Here is a 20,400-nt window from a genome sequence, read left to right as displayed (position 1 = left end):
ATATATATATATATATATATATATATATATATATATATATAAAAATTCTGACACATACATACTTATATATATGTATATATATATATATATATATATATATATATATATATATATATATATATATATATACACACACATACATATATATATATATATACTTTTTCTCGATCATATACTGATTTTTTGTTTCTTTATAAACAAAATATTATGAACAGAATTCCGTTGTATGGATCATTTCTTCTCTGAAATGTTTTGTAACTTTTAAATTGTAAATGTTATCTGTAAACAGTCTTAAACCTCTATATTACCAATGAGTTATGATCTTAGATGTATTATGCATAGACAACAATTTATAGCGTTATTGCGTGTCCTAAATTCAGATCATCAGTAAAAACAAATAACTGTTCACCATATAATAACTTTTGAAGACGATAAAATTATAAGATATATATTAAGTTATGTAGACTCTGAGTTGTCACGGCACGTGATGGCGCGTACATTCCATGGAGTGAAGTTGATTACTCTGAAAATATAATGAAAAAATTAGATTATTTGAACGCTAAATTGAAGTAATTCAATACATATGTACGCACATATATACTTATACACATACACACACTCTCTCTCTCCCCCCTCCCCCTTTTAATATATATTCTTTAATTAAAGTAAAAAATATTAAAGTAAAAAAATTTATACAAGGAACTATGTAAAACTAGGTAAAAGAATTAAAATGTACTCACATAGCTAACAATACAACGCAGATTTGCGTTATAAACGTCAACCAATATATGAAGTTGGGCATTGTATAGATGGTGGCGTTGTAAACTTGCGAATATAAAACGCTGCTAATTAGCGGAACCGCATTATCGAATACGGAGAGTATCGCGAATACCTTTCCTGAGAAATAAAGAACCGGTAACATAATTATCTTTTCTCGCGATGAAAGAAGAGAAATCGTCAATGCGGCATAAAATTGAAACCGGTACATGAAAACGAGTTCGGATTTCGATATAGAAACACAAGAGGTAGTGACGTGTATGCATTTGCAAAAATACAAGCATGATAATTGATGCAAAATTTTTTTGTACATTTATAGCGCTAATAATATTATTTATCTTTTTCTCTCTCACTTTTATTCAAGCGATTGTGTTCTATTAATTGACCTGAATCAGATATCGGTTTCAATTTCCGCGTAAAACCGTACGGTGATGCAAAATAAAACGAATCCTTAGCGAATAGGATTGTATACCTCGCTCTTCCACTGTTACAAATTTAGAGGCCATAGATCTAAGTGCAGGAGCTACCACTGGTCCTAATGCAGCAACAACAGCACCTACGATATAATTATTACGTACAATTAATTTATCGTCATGTTATTTGTCAAGTTTTGTACACGATATAGGTTTAATATTTCATCTAAATCTATAGATTGATAATCGCGTTGGGAAATATTTAATGTGTGAGTGCTATATCGACATTATTATAATATTTACGACGTATAACGTTAGAAGACGATTATCTGTTACTTACCGCCGTAAAATAGTTGTCCTGTGTGCGCCACGATAAACACCAGTCTTCCAGCTGCGTGTGACGTCGCCCCAATTATTGTAATCGCAGTGTCTTTCAGTTTTAAGTATTTCATCATTGGCGTCGCACATAGCATCGCTGAAACAAGAATATTTTACATTAGATTATCTCCTTGTGTCTTTCCAGCAATGTCTAACATACATTTCCTTCATCTTATACACACGATAACACACATACGAGTCTGTATTTACTTCGAACGTTTATTTTTGTAATGGCAACTTTTTCTTGGAACACATAATATCCAGAGAAAAACTTTGAACATTCGAGTAGCTTAGAGAAAAGAAACTTCGCAGATAGAATTCGTAGTAAAAGCGATTCCAGATTCGACCGGACGCGGCAGCGATCGACAATTCAACGATCATATTTCCTTACATGGCAAACTGAACCTCTGCACGAGTGGTTTCAATTTCGCGTAACAAGATCGTAATTTTTTTATTACGGTCAGAACGTTAAGTTAGCTGGGAGTGAAAGTTCTCAGTCTCGATAAAAAATTTCTCCTTTCACTCACGATTCCCGGTCTCACTATGGGATCTCGGGATTCATGGAATATCGACTTGACCCGATTTCGATCACATGTGTGTCCAACTGACCTGCTACGAAGAGGGATGACTGGAACGTTCGAAAGTTACTAAACTTGCTCACATCCCAATTGAAGATCAATTGAGTATAGAGGAAACTCATAGATCTCTCATCTCTCTGAAACGTGTACAGGCACATTGACAACATAACTAGCATCAGGCACATTCTTCTGCTATTCGGTCTCCATTTAAACATCGTTTCCACGGTCTCTTTGACGTGTTTGATATCGAAGAAATCCTTCAGAAAGTTAATGCCGACAAGTGGTTGCTGTTCCAATGACGTTTGCCACTCGAGTTTCACGAACGAGTAAATAATTGCTAGCACGAGTAAGCACGAGTTTATGATGAACATAATCGTGTAGGATGAATTGACGACGTTGTTGAATACGTAAGATCCTAGCGCAATACCTGCAAATAAATAAGACGTGTAATGGATTATGCGAATGAGTCGTATCCTCGAATACTGACGAATATTTGACGAATTTATTTCATGCGATTGCATTCGCAGAAGGAGAGGGGGGAGATAAAAAAACGAAGCAGTGAAAAACGTTAAGAGAAATCCAAAATATATGTTTTTCTTAACATTTTTACCATTGAAATTCTACTACGTCTGAAGGTGATTAATTTGACCTGATCTACAAGATAGATGCCGCAATTCGTAAGTCGTAAGAATTGGTCAATTACAATCAATTATTACAAGAAAAGTCGATTATAATTATCTAATTCTTACGACATTTATTGTAGACCAGGTCTTTACAAATAATTACTTCTGTGGAACGATAATATATCACCGGGAACAAATCGGTCCTTACCTATGGGCATAGTACTAAGGTAAACAATATCCAAAATCGTGATCCGCATAGTTCTCTCCCTAAGAGAACATATGTCCGTTAAATAGGCGAAGCAACTGCCAAAGATGATAACGTCTGCACCCGTTATAGCCATCGGTATAACGGCCGTGTACGTCACCATATTTAGATTCCAATTCTCCATCAGGCTGTTGACCACGATCATGAGGGAGTAAATCAATTTTCCTGTCAGACCGATGATGATCGGCAATTTGCGTCCGCGCCGGTCACTCCAGTTGCCAAAGAAAAACGCTAGAATGATAGGTATGACGTGTCCGGCGATGTTGTACCACTGATGGAATTCGGAGACGGTTTTCTGCAAGATGATTTTCTTGTTTTAACGAGTCACAATCGAAAGTTGAGAGTCAATTATCGCCAAGTCAAACTAAAATAACTATTTTTCACCACGAAAGGATTGAGATATCGTGTTATATTTGCAGAGAAATTATTTACTATTTTAACGCAGATCTTGACGTCGGTGTAATTATGATTTTATGTTAAAATGTTTCACGTAAATGTTCAGTTGTATTCTCTTTGCGTCTTTCTCAACAAAATAGAAATATGAGCAGTTTATCAGTAGAAAGATATTTGAGCATATTTATTAACTTTATTAAAATACGTTCTATTCTACGTATGTGTTTATTTCATCTTCTACAAATTTTTAATTAAATAATCGTCCTGATAACGTGCACGTCTTGATAACGCGCGTCTTCAATTATCTAAATTAATAAACACTTCTTTTCGATGTTGACGCTTTTGTAACCACAATATCTCAATCAGACAAGTAGTTATTAATTAACGTGATATATCACTAGGTGTACTAGAGCCGTAGGTTATCGAGCTAATTACTAAGCTAAATATTTTCAGTCGAATCTAACGATCTTACAGCCGATCGACGTTTCTTATAGGGTCCGTCATTAAATTATATTCTACCGAGACAAAATTCGTATCCCTCATCACATCTCTTTATCTCTCTTCTGCTTCTTTTCCGTATCATACGTAAAAATGTTTACCTGCACTTCGGTTTTTATGTCCGTATAATTGTTTAGGTGCAAGCAAACTTCTTCCGAGTGTCCATGATCCACCCGACACGCCTTATACACGAAAAAGGCTTGCTCGACCACTGATGTGAACATGAATGCCATCATGTAGAACCACATTGTTGGTTCTACTGATATTTTTTTAAACCACATGCAACATCCCCCGTTTCTTTGAAAAGATTCCTCCTGGTCATTTGTGTTAGATGTATTATCCTCTACGTCCTCAACATATCGATAAGAGAGGTTTTCTTGTGTCGTCTGGCCATTCTCATGGGAGGATTGTATCTTTTCTGCCGACTGATTATTCTTGCAGGAAGATCCGTCATCCATAGTTTGAACATTTTCACGCGAAGATTTCTTCTGTTCGTCATGATCATTTTCTTGAGAGAATTCTTCTACGGCCTGAACATTTTTATGGGAAGGTGCCTCTTCATCATTGAGAGACTTTTCCTGTGTCGTCTGGTCATTTTCATGGGTGGATTGTATCTCTTCTATCGACTGATAATTCCTGCAAGAAGATCCTTCATCTATAGTTTGAACATTTTCACACGAAGATTTCTTCTGTTCGTCATGATCACTTTCTTGAAAGAACTCTTCTACAACCTGAACATTTTCATGGAAAAATGCTTTTTTAATCTGAATTTCATCACTGAATTCATCACTGAGTTCATCACACTTTTCATATATTATCTCGTCATTCTCATGAAAAGACTCCTCTTCTATCGACTTACAAAAGGATCCTATAAAAGGAAGTTCAATCAAAGTTGGAATACTTTCATTAGAAGATTCTTCTTCTATGTCCTGACAAATATCTTGAGACTGCTTCAATGCCATTTTGAATTGCTCATAAGAAAGTTTCTTTTGTACCAATTGATCCTTCCTGTGAGAGAAGTTCTCTTCCACGAGCCAAACATTTTCATAGAAGGGTACCTCCTCTAGGACCTGAGAATTTCCATTAGAGATATCCTCTTGTATTGTCTCGGGTATCGTAAGAGATTTCTTCTGTATTGGCTGGACATGTTTATAGGGAGATCCTTTTTTCACAATGTGAAGATTTTCATGGGAGAGTTTGTCCTCTAGGGCCTGAGAATTCCCATTAGAGATATCCTCTTGTATTGCCTGGAGTATCGTAAAAGGTTTCTCCTGTACTGACTGGATATTTTTATGGAGAAATCCGATATGAAAATTTTCATAGAAGAATTGCTCCTGTAAATTTTCCTGTAACTTGTCCGCCTGAAAAAGTTTGGTATAGTTCTCTAGCATAATGTCTGCAACCTTCTTTTTCACTATTTGCAGTTGCTCAGAGGAATCCAAATGTAATGTCTGGGTACTCTGAGAATTCTGCTGTGTTGCTTGTTCACTAGTGGATAATCCATCACTTATTTGTATTCCACTAATAGACGGGCCATAAGCCATCTGAAAATTGCCAAATAAACATTGAGATGTAATTCAACATGATATGCTTGTTTTTATTGAAATCTTAGTTAACACGATTTATTCAAGTAGTCTTAATCATGTATATAAGTCCAAGTTGAGATATCAAGATTCGATAGTTATGCTTTCATTCAAATTACATCATAAAACTTTTTCTTTTGTCAGCATATAGTTTTTCAATATTATTTTTTTCTGCGATTTGTCTTATCATATTCATAGCGAGAGTACTGTGCTTCGAATGTGATAATCATGCTACTGTGCATTGTACCTTCTTTTTCTACTTATAACTCATCAAATGTCGACTTTATACAACTTATCTGGGAAAACTCGCTAATGACGTTCTCTATAGAAAGAATTTGAATTTTATAACGTATGAAATTAGAAATGGATACATTTGGATAGCTACTTATTAGGACTAATATTCTAGTTGTTTTCCTTGAATCTACGTTGTGTTTTTGTTGACACAATACGTCATGAAATTTGAACGCTTCACTTGCCGTATAACGTACAATTATTGTACAAGATATCTGACGATTCGCGTCACTATGCTTATATACGGATAGAGTATATTCAAATGTTTAAACTAAATACAGAAATTCTTTAACGTTTTGCAAACGCGATAATTATTAAGAAACTAATTAAAGAATATCAGCAAATAAATCCGAAAAAAGTAGGCACAATCTCGACATAGAAGATCTAATCTATTGATAATCTCCTAACAATATCAAACAATGCATGATGGGACTGTGAAGGCTTAACACAGTTAAGCATTATACATTGTACAAGGTATCTAACAATTTATGACACACTTGTGTGCAGGTGGAACTCACCAAACTGAATAAAAAATTTATCTACAATAATTTCGCAAACAATTACGTAAAATTTTGAATTATTAAAAAAGTTTGGTGCATCAGCACATGCGCAACATAGCAAATGAGTTGTGATGACGACATCTGTCGTCGCGTGCTTGTATTTTTAGGATTTCGTATTAAACTGAACAAAAGAATTCTCTACCATTTTGCAAATAACCGTGTGAATTTTTAGTTATTAATTAAAGAAGATTGGTGTATGATTGTGCGCGTTCATTCGTGCGCCGTAATCATTCGCTGAACTTCTTTAAAAAATAACTCAAAATTTTACGAGGTCGTTTGCAAAATAGTTTCTAATTTCATATACGTTTAATTATATTTCATTACGTTATAAAATTTAAATTCTTTCTATCGAGAAAGAACGTCATTTTTCTCAGATACTAGATAAGTTGTATAAAGACGATATTTGATGAGTTATAAGTTATAAGAAAAAGAAAGATACATGGTGATACAGAAATGTAGCGTGGTTATCGCATTCGTAACACAATACTCTTATTACGAATATGATAAAGGGAAACTTTGTGTTCAGTTTGATGAGTTCTACATACAACGGATATGTCATAAATTCTCAGACATTCTGTATATCTATTGATCATTTTATATTATTTTATGCGAAATGAACCTTCGTTGCTTATTATAAACAAGTATCATGCAGGGATGGGATTTCGAGGATGAAGCCGCGCCGATAAATATATCACAATTGATATGTACATGTACGTGACTCCTCTCTATGTACATGTCATATTTATTGGTTCCGTCCTCCAAATCCTATTCCTAGTATCAGCAGATAACCCCGTCCATTCACTACTGATATCTTTTTAAGAGAGAAGAAAAAAACTCACCGTAGGTATACATTTTTTTGCACCCATTTTTTCTTTTGTTAAAGTAGATTTTTTCAATACAAGTTACTAAACCACCGGCTTCCTGTCTTTCTATCGTTCGACTGGCTCACACATTCGACATTCTTACGAAGTCTGTTGCTTCAGCACTTTCCAATAACAGGCGACCGCACACGTTCGTCTCCGTGCTGAGCTAGCTTTTTGTAGTCAACTGACTGAAATTCTTTTCTTCTTCCTGTATCTATATTGGTATCAATTCAGGTGAAATTATGTGTTATCAGTCGGAGATTAGTCTACTATCTGAAGATTTCGTATTTACTTTCCCCAACTACATTCAACTGTTTGCACAATGACCCGCGTAACCTTTTGGGATTAGCAATGGATGTACACAATGCGCTTCAAATTAACCGTGATATATTCTGTTGGCTTGTTAAGTAAGCCAAACTGTAGTGCTACGTTGTGTTTTATGCAGATATATTACGAATTAGATTTATAAAATCGAGAAACAGCTTAATTTTCAACTTTTATCAGTTCGAATGTCGAGGAAAGATCTTGGTGGAACATTTTTATTTTAAATTTATTTTACATTACTATCGAGATTGTGCGTGATTTTTAATGTGAAATTTTTATTATTTCATTTCTACTTTTATTATCTTGAGAGCTTCTGAAATATTTCTAATAGATTAATTCCACAATCGGTACCACAATGCTTTGATAACAAATATCTTATCTTATCGAGGGATTTTAAGAGTAGCACGAGGTTGAACGAAACATGTGACTATGGAAGCGTGGAAAAAGTGTAGTCGTACATAGTAAGTACTTCACGAAGTGCAATCAAGTAAAAAAAATCGAGAAACTAATAATTAATATCTTTGTGCGTTTTTAAAGCTTATATTATTTATGTTCCGTAGAAACAAGAGAAAGGCGCGGAAAAAGAAATCATTCACACAAAAATCCATGTAGATCCCTCAAGTAACCGGTCGTACACGTGTTTCACATCTGCGCAGTCGTGCACACACACGCACAACCGACACGTTAATGTACATGTAAACACCGGTCAAAGCAATCATCGGTGAAAACCAGTCTTGGGATTACACGCTTACACGCTGAACACACGAGTTTTTCGTGCGATCATTGCATCTGACTTGCCGGTTAATTGCAATGCACCTTTGGATCACTTTAAGTCGCTGTCACAAGAGCGTCGAGAAGCAACGTCCGTCAGCAGCAAAGCATGTCAGTCGTGTGATTCTGATAAACTTGGTGCGTTACGTTTGATTCTCAATGTGATTGCGCAAAAACATAATTGTCTGTCACAACGTCCATTCCTCGGACGTTCATTGATCCATAGTTTGCTCGATGGCGACTTTACATAATTGACACGTTAAGTCTCCATAGCATCTAACAGCCGAATCGTTGGACGATTTGTGAGGGAGCTTGGCTGGAAGCATACGTACGCGAACGTCACCGTGCACGCTGGAACTGCATCGCGACGCTGGAACGCGATGTGCACTTTATAAAACGCGATCTCGCTCGTGCGACTTGCTCGCAGTTAACGCGTGAACGATGACGTTCGCAAACAGCCACGTGCTCCGAACGTTCGACACGACGCTCTCTCGTCGACTGCGAGAGCCTCGTTAGGTCAGCCATTTTCTAGGCGATAAAACGAGCTCAGCGACATCTCGTGGTGTAAAAATTGGGTCGATAAAGTCCGCGAGATTTCGTCGCGAGCGCAAATGTTATTTTTGGTCTTTGCCGATTATATGTCAATTAATCTCACTCGCCATCTCGTCAGGCAGCAGTCTGCGAGACGCCGGCTTGTGGAGAATTTTGCATCGCGGATTGGCACTCGGCCGGTGATGCCAGGTATCGATCCTCCTCCGGTCTTTGAAGGCCAGCGCCACCGACGCCGAAGTCTCGGCATCCGTGGGAAACTTGAATAGTTAAACAGGTCGCTGCTCGAATTCTTCGCGATGTTTCTTTCGTTTTTTCCTCTTTGTACGTATCAAATCAAAATATGTAATTAAATTCTTTATTTGATGACAGTTTTTGATAACTTGCTCTTTGTTGAAATAGATTGTCCACAGAATCGATTTACAGTGAAAGTGGCCCAGAAAAATAACCAGAAATATTACATTAGATGGACAAACATTAAGATGGAATGGTTCATCTATAATTTTGAAATATAAATATTTTGAGCTAATATTTGAGTTCTTCGTCTTTATAAAACGTCTTATTACAGTGTGTGTGTGTATATAAATATTAGGTCTTTCTAAAATTTTTCTTTTCCCTTGAGATTATGAGAATGACGTACTCGATATCGGCCAATAGTTCAAGAGTCATCTACTATTTCTTTCCTTAAATGAGGTCTTCAAAAAGATAACAGTGAAATTATGAGATTGCTGGGTCGAGTCGAGTCGTATTGATTAGGGAACCAGTATCTTACATTAGACGGAGTAAAGGAAGGAATCAAACTGGTTAGGAACGCATAAACATGATGTTCCGCAAACATTGTTAATATTTATGGGCTTAATTTTCATAAGAAGGAAAACAGGAAGTTTGGAACATTTGAGTTATTTCTTTTCTGTCTCATTAAGAAAGGGATGCAGTACATCTTGGTTTTATTATAAATTTATTTTATGTCATCAGTATGTTAATTATGGCGCGCAGTTATGACTGTTAGATATAGATGCGTATTTGTTTTCAGTAGAGACTGAACTTTAGGCCATCGAAGTTACATCAACATTTTTTTCAGAGCGATAACGAATTATACTTTTCTCGTTTTATTATCTCGTGCACTTATATGTCAGCAGCCTTTCGCATATCGATCTGTATCATCGTATTGACTATAAGAGATCGACGCGACGACGCGCGTCAATGTTGTAGAAGTTTCCTTATCGTAGGCAAGCTGTGCGGAAATCTAGAAGGGGAAACGTCTCTCGCCGAAGTGGAAATAGCGTTTCGGCCGTGTTCCAATATCGATTGATACATCCCAATTCTCGTAGGACAATTTTTCTACAATATTATAACAGTAACAGCTGTTAACACACCGTCGACGAGCGAGAAAGTTTCTTATTTTTCGTACACGTTACAAACGTACATGTTACGTACACCCGCTGTTTTTCGTTTCTCTTTTCTTCACTCTAATTTCTGGTGTTTGAAAATTGTGAAAATTAAATTAAATCTTCAAGAAAACTCATACAGCATGAATGATTTTCGCTTTGAACGTGAGTAAAGTTTACTCTGAACTCACGTACATTTTAGCCAGTTTGTGCCATCTGATAAATCCTCAAGGATAAATCCTATAAACATTAAGACTGAGATCATTCATACTGTGCAAATTTTCCCCTGGAGATTCACAAAAATTAAAAACAAGTATTTCCTTTTTTCTTTATAAGGTGTAAATTCTTCAAAGTTCTTTAATATTGAAATAATGGTAATGGAGCACATCCGCGTATGATTCCCATGTCGCTGTCGACAGTGTTAATGGTTATCGCCAATGATTTGGCCGATTAACCTTTCGCTGCGAATAGGCTCCTAATGTAATACGTAGCAGAATTGAATGAATTTATGACATAAGACCTACACAATTACTCCGATCTGGTACGATGTACAGTAATTCCGAGTCCGAGTTAACGACGATCATTTGTGCCTCCGACACTAGACATCTACCGATATTCCCGCGCAACTCAATGAAAAGCTGCTTAACAAAATAAGTTATCAAGCGATTTACAAGGTGCATTCACGGATGGCACAAATGATCAGTTGTCTATGAATCAGTAAGGTAGATCGAATTGGATCAGAACAACCTTTGAGACAGTTGTCGTCAATTTTTGAACTCAAATGATCTGTTTTATCGTGTCAGTTGCCTCTGGCACGATAAAACAGTTCGTTGGAAAACCAAAAACCAAAAACTGACAGCAACTATCTGAAAACTTGATTCGATTCACTTCGATTTGCTACAATTCGGTCGTAACCATCCGTTTCAAAAATTACGCGTTACACGACTAGCATCCTCTCCTATGTCAATCAACACTTAATATTAGCTGGACCTGCCAGTAACATCGAAATTTTTGGAAAAGCATAGATTCAAGACGTATACTTATATCTGATCATGCATCGTGTGTTGATTAATTAATGTCAGTGATCAATCCAATCGAGCAATAAGTTTGAACATACAGAATCGGATTATTGAATTAACGCTTCATCCAACACACACGATATGATGCATTATCTTTTGCACGTCACGCCCCTATCAGATTAATTACACGGAATAAACAGCTCCGTCAGTATAGCTTAATTTTTTGTTACCCGGGAACCAGACGAAAAACTCGGTTGTAGGCACCGAAATATTCCTGTAGGAAATTTCGACTCAGCCCATTGCTTTCAGTTATCTCGACTGAGTTCTAATGCAACTAACATGAATTTTGGTAACAGAGATATTACTAGATTTATCTATAAATTAGTAAGGATTTTTGTCTCGTTTTCTGGCGGAAATAAAAGAGTAAAAAAGAGTATCAAATGTCTAATAATATTTTTTCTCTTATGCTCTGAAGAATTCCGAAACTCTTCTTTGTGCAAAAAAGAGTTAAAGTATTATTAGACATTATTTTCACCAGAGTTGACATCCGCATATTGGTGCCATCTATGTATATGCTTTGATAGCTGATATTTCAGAACATATTTTGTGGTATAGGTGATACTGTTAATGGAAATACTGTTGTCTTTGTGGCGGCTTGAAAGTGGAAGACAGTAATGAGTTTTTCCGGTGCATTATGCTTTTTCATTTCTATAAAAATTGTTAGAATTTATTTGGGAGATGTTTTACCTCAGCCATCGTATAACATTGCCGCCTCCGATTATCATCTGTCTCACTACAGAATTCCCTTGACGGCATAAATTCGCTTCTTTAGAATATTGAAGAAGATTCACTTGGAACGTTTTCTTGTCAGAAAAAAAGAAGAAAGATAATAGAGTTTCTAGACAGAAATTATAAAATTACGTGAAAAAGATGGAAAAAAATTGTCGAACAGAATGATGGATATATTATTAATTAAGATTAAAACAAGAATAAAATGCATTTCAATTTAGTTTAAAAATCCGCGCAAACTTATAGATCAAGCCATTAATTCTCGTTAGTGAGTTTTTTATCTGGTCTCTGTGTAACTACACGAACTGAAATTTTTCTCTGCAAATTACACAATACGATACACACACACACATACACGCGCGCACATCTGTTTCATTAAGTTCATCAATTAGACTTGTCAAAATATTCTTTACGTGCCCTACTGTACTCTCTCTGTCTTCCTTTCGCTCTATAACAAATATAATTCTTCCTTCGCTTATCTTCTGATAAAAGATCGCATGACGCACGAAAGATCGATATGTATACTTTGTGATCGAGAGGATCGAGAACTCACGCCGCTGCCGATAGATACACACCAACGTTAATTAACATCTATACACTTTGGCCAAATTTGTACATATGCTCTCAAGCGTCCCATATACATACATATTTACACATGCCTGCGAGTACACCTTAGCTTACTTAACATCGAATGCTGCAGGACGTTTTTGTCGAATCCGCATCGCGCCCAGCACTCGGACGATCGATCGTTTCCACGCATCCTCCTCGTAGATGAATTAATCTCGACGTCACTGTAACGAGCTCGTTCATCGACGCTACGGATTCTAGATGGGCGCATTTCGCGCCATTTGTTGCGGCTCCGACACGAATAAAGTCGAAAATTCGTTTCCGAGTGTCCCAGAAGCATCGAAACGCAAATGCAGTGCTCTTTCATTCGCTTTTATTTGACCTCAGTTTGACGCAAATATATCTTTTTCCACGTTTGCATCAGCCGCTTTGTCGTGTTCGCCGATCAAAGCGCGCACGTTTTTCCTCCTCCTTCTTCTCCCGCCAAAGGACCAAAAGTTCACCGTCGACAAAACAATTTGTTTGTCGCGCGCTCGCTCTGTTCCTTCGTTCGTTTTTATCACGTTGAGATTTTTGCATCACGCCAACGTCGAATACCTCATCTTCGTTCGATACTGCATTCATAAAATCGCGTCGCGGCGTTTTCATGAAATCACACGCGTCGAATGCTCGATAACGTCATTTTCGTCAATTTCGTTAAAAACTCTGCCCCGGCCGGGAAGTCGACTAATGCGGAAAATCGTTCGTCCGATACTTGGCGGCTTTTTCCTACATTCGACCGATTTGCTCTTTCAATCGCGCGAATTTGCCTTTCCGTTAGGTCCTTCAAAATCCTGAAGTCAAAATAAAATTCCCTAGTTACGCACGGGCGAAGGACCGTCGTTGAAAGCTCTTATCTACTTAAGAAATAAAAAATCTCACTTTACATAATACGCGTGTACGCCATTTCGTAGTTTACTATAACGAAAATCCTATTATCTATTAGAGGGAAGGACTAGCACGATTTTACGAGGAGCCGGCGCGGGAGAAATTATCCGATAAAGAATCATCAAACGGCTTCCGATCAAATTTCGATCAACTCAAAATACCCGATTAAATTTGATCGGACACCTTCGATCATATAATTCATCATATATACCGATAAAAACATTGAGAACCGATATATTTCTCGTCGGATATAAAATTTGGTCAGCTTTCGATCGTGAATGCCTGTTCGATGATAATTTCATATGATAATTTTTCTCAGTGTGTGCAAAATATTTAAAACGATAATACCCTTAGAGGCGGCTGTATTGTTCAATTGTCGAATCTAGCGTACGGTTATTAGCTCGCCGTGGTCCCCTTCTTGTTAAAGCGAACTGCCTACGCGTACGATGAGGTTCGTTTGTCCACAGTTTCGTTGTATGAAGCTTAATGTTCGATTTGTTGCCGACTGCATTTACCCGCTTCGCGGACTCCCTTCGTATTGACTAGAATAATGTAGAAACGCCCGACTCGCCGGACACGTCGCGAGAAAGATTAATTGTACGATTAATCGGGAAATTGTTGGAGACAGAGTCGGTCGAGCTGCTGTATACACGTCACACAATGCGGACAAAAAAAGCTCGAGCCAACAACACGCTAAACGAGGAAGAGTCTTAGTTTGTACTTGTACGTTTAATTACGGCCGTAACGAAAAAGCTCTTGCGGTCTTCCTTTTGTTCTTTAGAATATATCGAGTCGTAAATTATTCGCGGAACTCGTAAATATATTATCTCCCCGAATCTGTGAATAAAATCTTCTCTCGACACACTAAATGCGCAAGCATGAACGGAGAGAATTTTATAGTAAAAATTAGGAGTTCGTAACTAAGGAATAGATTGACATTCTGCAGCAATTCACTACATCCCTTCATTTCATACGTGCCACTTATATTTTAGGAACTAAAGGGCGCTATTAAGACACTTGTTATGTTTCTAGCGAAATTCATTTTGTCGCTCAGCAAGGTAGACTATTCCTGGGTTACTAAGAACATAAAATTGAAAGAAATTTATATGAAGAGAAACTATAATATTCTCGCCGTGTGCATTCAGATACGCGTGTTCCTGCTCCCGAGGATACATGCAACCGATATTCTTATTGTCACGAATAAATCTTACTTAAGGTCATTTCCTAGATCCTGAAGATCGTATCACAAAAGCAACGTCGTAAAAAGTGTATTTGCTTAAAATATTGAAAATGTATTAAGGATGTCAAACGATAAGATATTGTGCGTCATTCTGTTGAGCTTATACGCAAATCGATAACCCTCGTCGCTGTGCGATACCTTACTCGACTGTTTGGATGCTCATCCTCGAAAAAAAATGTTTCAGACGAGCGCCGACATATTTTTCTGGCGACGTGTCTTCCGTTCGAGCACCGATCACCGGAGAGATGATTATCGCGGGACTTTCCGTTAATTTCATCCAATTAGTAAAACTAAAGAGCTTTAGCGCACAATTACATACATATTGTACGCATTGTTCAAGAACAGCTTAAGTACGACGAATGTGTGGGAGGGTGAGTTGTCTCTCCCAGCATTCTCCGTAACGTCCGGCATTTCAGTGCGGATTCAACTAGGATTTGCTAGACAGTTGCAGCTGCTAAGCAGCTGTAATCAAAGCGCATGTGGATTTACCGTGAAATTACATCGGACGATCTCCGTTTGAAACGTATATTACGGCTAACTACCCCCTTGCAGTTCATAACGAAAAAAGAGAAAATAATTCTGTCACGTTTCTACTCTTAATTTTGAAATGCTATTAAATTTCCTTCGCCTTAAGGAGTTTATTCACTGACTCAGATATACTGAGAAAAAGATGCTTGAAAACTTATTTGTGGTATGTAAATTTTATATTCACACAGAAATAAATTTTATTTCCCAGAACTTCACTTCACAGAAATAAACTTTATATTTCATAAATAAATTTTCAAGTATTTTTTCTCATATTGGGATCAGTGGCGCATCAACGAAGATCTACTCATAAATTCACTGTTTATCGGACAAAATTACATTTTTATGTATTAATTTTACTATGTAAACAATAGGTGTTAATTTGAAACTAATTTTACGATACCACTTTGTCATATTTCACTCAATGTACCTCTATTAAAACCGAATTTTTCTGTCCTATAATCGAACATTACATAAAAACGATATAATGAATACTATTCTTTCATGTCACATTTCCTAATACACTGAGGAAACCTACTTGAAAATTTACTTATGGAATATAAGATTTATTTCTTTATGTGAGATAAAATTCATATCCAACAATTTCCAAGTACTTTTTTCTCAGCGTACGTAACACTTATAACGGTTACTTTTCTTCATTTGGATGGTATCACTTTTTACGAAGTTACACAGGAATAATGAACATCTGTATTGCTTCTACCATGAAATTATGTATGCAAAATTGCGACATTCAGTATTAAATTTCTCCGAAACGGTGCAGACAAATCGCATGGAACTTTAACTATGAATGTATTTGTATTGCGACGAATGTTACGTTAAAATTGTGTATAATTTTAGGCATTTTAATGTAAGTGAATAAACTTCTTAACGAATCCTACGTTCCTCACGCGCTATTTCAAATTTATAAAAATTAATCAACCTATAATATCTTTGTGCGACTTAGAAAGAAATTTATTGCAGTCGTTTGAGATAACTGCAAAATCTCTTATCGCGAACATGAAGGCTCGCGAGAAGTTTTCGGATTTAGGCATTTCGCGTTTACCTTTCACTCTGTTGACTGTTCGATAGTTCGATCTTCGCAGTCGTACGTTTCTTTGGACCGCCGGATTTAGCAATTGGCACGCGATCAAACACGGGAAACGTAGAAATTCGCGCGAGAAATCGAATCCGCGCCGAATGTGCCGATATTACTCTTGCGAATGGCTCTCACGCTTCGTTTGCCGGGTGACTTAAAAACTAACAGCGCAATCATTTCGTTCGTTAGAGGTCGATTGACCGTTTAGGAACGGCACTCGACAACTCCAATTTGCGTCCACGCGCCTTGGAAATTACATGGCAGAAGCTAATCTCTAGGCCACTCACACACATACACACACATCCGCGTGCGCGCGCACGCACACGCACACACATTTCTGGGGTCGAATACGCATGGAAGAAGTCTTAAGTGGCGCAGGAATTAATTGATACTTTTTCTGGCGCGTTGTCCGTCACGAATTGTTGGAGCATTCCTACCTGTCAACATCGATTAGAATTAAAATAAAACTTTCTGATGCCCTACAAATACAACTTGTGTAATACAACTTGGGGTACAACGTTATGTTTAGTCACGATTTTGAGGTTTCATGATAAATAACACGGTAATTAACTGTGGTAATGGCACGAGGAATGGCTTCATTCGTATTCTCTGCACCGAGAAAATATTGTAATAAAAATTGCAACACAAAATCTTTGTGAAAACTAAGACTTTGAGATTAACTATAAGTAGGTAACATTTTTTACTTACTTTTATCTTAATTACGCGCTCGAAGTCAACTTAAACAATTCTGAGATCTGTCTGTAAAATACAGAATCCTGAAGACCTTTCATTAAGACATAAACACAGAGAATACGGTAATAATCATTTGTATCATCAAAGCGAGACAATAGTTTGTGTCACATCTCGAGATTCTCCGTTGTTCTCTCAAGCTCGACGGAGTTGCAGGTTCAATATAGAATCAAAATGTCGACTAACACATATTCTGAAGTAACGAAACGGCCGAGACTCGTATTCCATTTTGCGTATGGTAAAATTGTAAATATTTCCATTATCGTATAGCCGTGCATTAAATACATATATCTTTAACTGTTCAATCCGTAATCACCGTTGCGCTCAATTTTCCGATTGGGTGTTACATCAGCGTTTGATTAATTTAATTGATCGGTTCGTGTACGCCTTTTCACGCGCGTTACATTACGCGGGACAAAATTTTCGCGCGTCGTCCATATTCGGTGCATTTCGTTGGGCAAAGTGGACGTTTTTCGCAATAACGAGATCTGTTCACGCGCAATAAATATCCGTCGCGTACGTTGTGCAACTGATTGTGCACGTGTCGACGCCGCCGATACGTGTATATTTACCTGCAACTGCGCGCGGTTCAGAGTGTTACGTAACGGCGTCCAGCTATGGAAACACTTCAATCTCGTAGCAAATTCATCGACGTAGTCTGACGTAATGGCAATTTCGTGCTTAGAAAAATATAGCGCGACAGCGCGTGCAATAGCGTCGACTCGAGTCGGACGTTCGAGAGATCGATGCTGTTGTAATCTTTTCCATAACACCGGACTCCACGGAGTGCGCGTTAAGTAGAACAAAGCAAAGTACCCTCAACGGCTGCTAGCTGTGGAAACACTCCAATCTCGTGGCGAATTCATCGATGTGGTCTGACGTAATAGCAATTTCGCGCTTAGAAAAATATAGTGCAACAGCACGTGCAGTATAGCGTCGATTCGAGTCGGACATTCGAGAGATCGATGCCGTTGCAATCTTTTTTCATAACATCGGACTCCACGTCAAGCGGACCAAACAAAAGCAAACCTTTAGGCTGTATATTAAAAATACGAAGTACGGCGAAAAAATAGACATTATAAGGCGCGTGGTGAAATATAACACTAGAATACTTCGGCAGCAATTTGCGGAATATTTCAGATAGACATCCGCGCTCGTGTATTACCCACCCAAGTTGTTATCCGCCCAAGATAATAACCCCCTTTTGCGTTCCTTCTCCCTACGCGAATTTGAATTTATCGCCGGATTATGCGGTCGATTATCATGCCATATTGCAATTGCATCAAACATGCATCATATGTATTCAGTAAATCGCGATCGCGAGGATAGGGAGGGTGAATGTCTTCGAAACTGCGAGATAACGCCGAGCACTTTTTCCTCCTCGACAAATCGGTCAATGTTGATGTTCTCAATATTTTGAAAACTGACGTCGGCAATACTGTTGTTAAATATTATTATTATTATCTCGTTGTTTACCTCAATAATGTACCTCAATAACGAAACACTTGTTGGTGTTTGAGAGGGGAAGTGTGAGAGTTTGTCTAAGAACAAAGTTTCGATCTCAACGCTTTGACTGCCATGAGAGTCACCTGTGATCGACGCTATGACTTCATTAATTGACACGCCAAGTTTGACTAATAGCATCTAACAAATTGAATATTGTGGTCGATAGGGAACTAAGAAAATTAATTCGCCAATATATGTATCAAGAGATATAGTATGTGTAACTTGGGTTATTCAAACTTTAATTAAACTTTGGAACATTCCATAACAATGTTCCTGATTGAATCAGTGAAAGGAGTATTGATAATCTGTGAATATTCACTGATTTTCGATGGAAACATTCTCACTTTACTACTCCATCCTTTATCTCATTGATTTTGAGCGGTGCAAGTAAGATTCCACTACAAAATCTGTAGTGCACAAATTAATACTTATAGACTGTGTCAAATTTAACTTTCTGCGTTTCTGACGACGGAATTAACGACAATTTGCATGCAATGACACTGTCTGTGTTTGCAAACTACATCAATAATAGCAACAGTCGCTGCTAGCAACTGATCCTTTCAGTGAAATTTTGCAAAATTGAACCATTAGCTATAAATATAGCATTTCTATTATAGTGAAGAATACATTGATTGTACTTTAGAAAGTACAATCACCGATCATGGCAGTCAACGTGTTAATCACTCAATTATCAATACATCGACAGTACCGATCACACGGCGCCGTTGCTGTTGTTGGCGACCGTTTTCTCCGTAAGGTCGGTGTTGTTGTTAGAATTCGTCTTGGTGGTGTCCGGATTGGACTTGGCGACGTCCCTCGGGCCGTCCAGGAAGTAAGTTATCATACTGCCCTTCCCTTTGACCTGAATCGCCCCGCGGCAGGTGAGCGGATATCCTTTAGCGACCAGTATATCGCGCACCTCCTGGGTGACTTGAATCCCGTCCAGTACGCCCGTGGAGTCCATTCTGGATGCCACGTTCACAGCATTGCCCCAGATGTCATACTGCGGCTTTCTGGCGCCGATCACGCCGGCGACCACCTGCGCGAACCCGTCGTGTCGCATTAAACTCCTCCGTCTCCGAGAATCTTCAACAGTGTTATCGAGATTTTCTTTCCCGCAACTGGGCTCAGGTGCATGGACCTTGGCAGCCAACACGAGACGAAAAAGAAAAACTTGATACCGGAAGAGAATATCGCGAAGAACATCGCGTGGATAAATACACGAGTTAGATTACTTTGTGATAAATAATATGATACATCGTTCTTTGAAAATTGATAGATAAGAAAATTGATGATTAAAAATAAATTGATGTAATTATTGATGTAATATTTCTTAAGATTTTTAAACTTCAAAAATAATTTTAAAATTAAAGATTTAGTCACTTTTGGACGAGTAAAAATAAAGTACCGAATCGAAGTTTTTAACGTAATGTTTCTTCAAATTTTTAAATTTTAAAATTGATTAAAATAAAAAATAACATTTTTTTTATTTCATTCCCAATTCGTAATATAAAATTTCCGGTAAATTACTTAGGTTTTCCAGGATTAATTCATGTAAGGTAAATGTCCCAATGCCCGGACATGTACTTAATTCCGGACACTCTTATTATTTTGAATATTTCTCTAAATATTTCATCTTTCAACGTATACTAAATACAAATATTAAATGTATGTATACCAATATGTATGTATTGTACGTTGAAAGTTGAAATATTCAAATATAAAAA

At 37.4% G+C, this 20,400-nt stretch overlaps 3 protein-coding genes across 8 annotated transcripts in view; 1 reads left to right on the top strand and 2 right to left on the bottom strand.

Moving 5' to 3' along the window:
- The window catches only part of LOC116842314, a 187,908-nt gene that overhangs the window by 38,273 nt on the left and 129,235 nt on the right, over positions 1-20,400 (top strand). The window lies entirely within an intron of this gene.
- On the bottom strand, positions 85-8,805 carry LOC116842312. 2 transcript variants are annotated; one of them, XM_032811327.1, is made up of 9 exons: positions 8,363-8,805; positions 7,199-7,436; positions 4,027-5,469; positions 2,978-3,329; positions 2,178-2,573; positions 1,531-1,665; positions 1,250-1,333; positions 741-897; positions 85-523 (listed from the first exon to the last, which is right to left on the bottom strand). In XM_032811327.1, exons 2-9 carry the CDS (start codon positions 7,223-7,225, stop codon positions 457-459), a joined length of 2,661 nt encoding a protein of 886 aa, XP_032667218.1. In that variant the 5' UTR covers positions 7,226-7,436; positions 8,363-8,805; the 3' UTR covers positions 85-456. The 2 variants fall into 2 exon arrangements, with proteins under 2 accessions (XP_032667218.1, XP_032667219.1); XM_032811328.1 differs by having other exon boundaries at positions 8,650-8,805.
- LOC116842311 (adenylate cyclase type 5) overlaps positions 9,808-20,400 on the bottom strand; it is an 81,811-nt gene continuing 71,218 nt past the window's right edge. For 2 of the 4 annotated variants that reach the window (XM_032811326.1, XM_032811324.1), the window contains 2 exons: positions 19,383-19,712; positions 9,808-16,854 (listed from right to left, as the gene is read on the bottom strand). In XM_032811326.1, the coding sequence (XP_032667217.1) occupies positions 19,386-19,712 (327 nt within the window). In that variant the 3' untranslated portion in view covers positions 9,808-16,854; positions 19,383-19,385. Of the gene's footprint in view, positions 19,713-20,400 lie in introns of all 4 variants that reach the window. The other 2 variants (XM_032811323.1, XM_032811322.1) reach the window with 2 other exon arrangements.

Source organism: Odontomachus brunneus, unplaced genomic scaffold, assembly GCF_010583005.1.
Source record: "Odontomachus brunneus isolate Ranch 3 - 2012 unplaced genomic scaffold, Obru_v1 Obru_scaffold_024, whole genome shotgun sequence".
Taxonomy (NCBI): Eukaryota; Metazoa; Arthropoda; class Insecta; order Hymenoptera; family Formicidae; genus Odontomachus; species Odontomachus brunneus.
The sequence above is the reverse complement of the archived record's forward strand: the minus strand, read 5'-3'. Positions and strand labels throughout refer to the sequence as shown.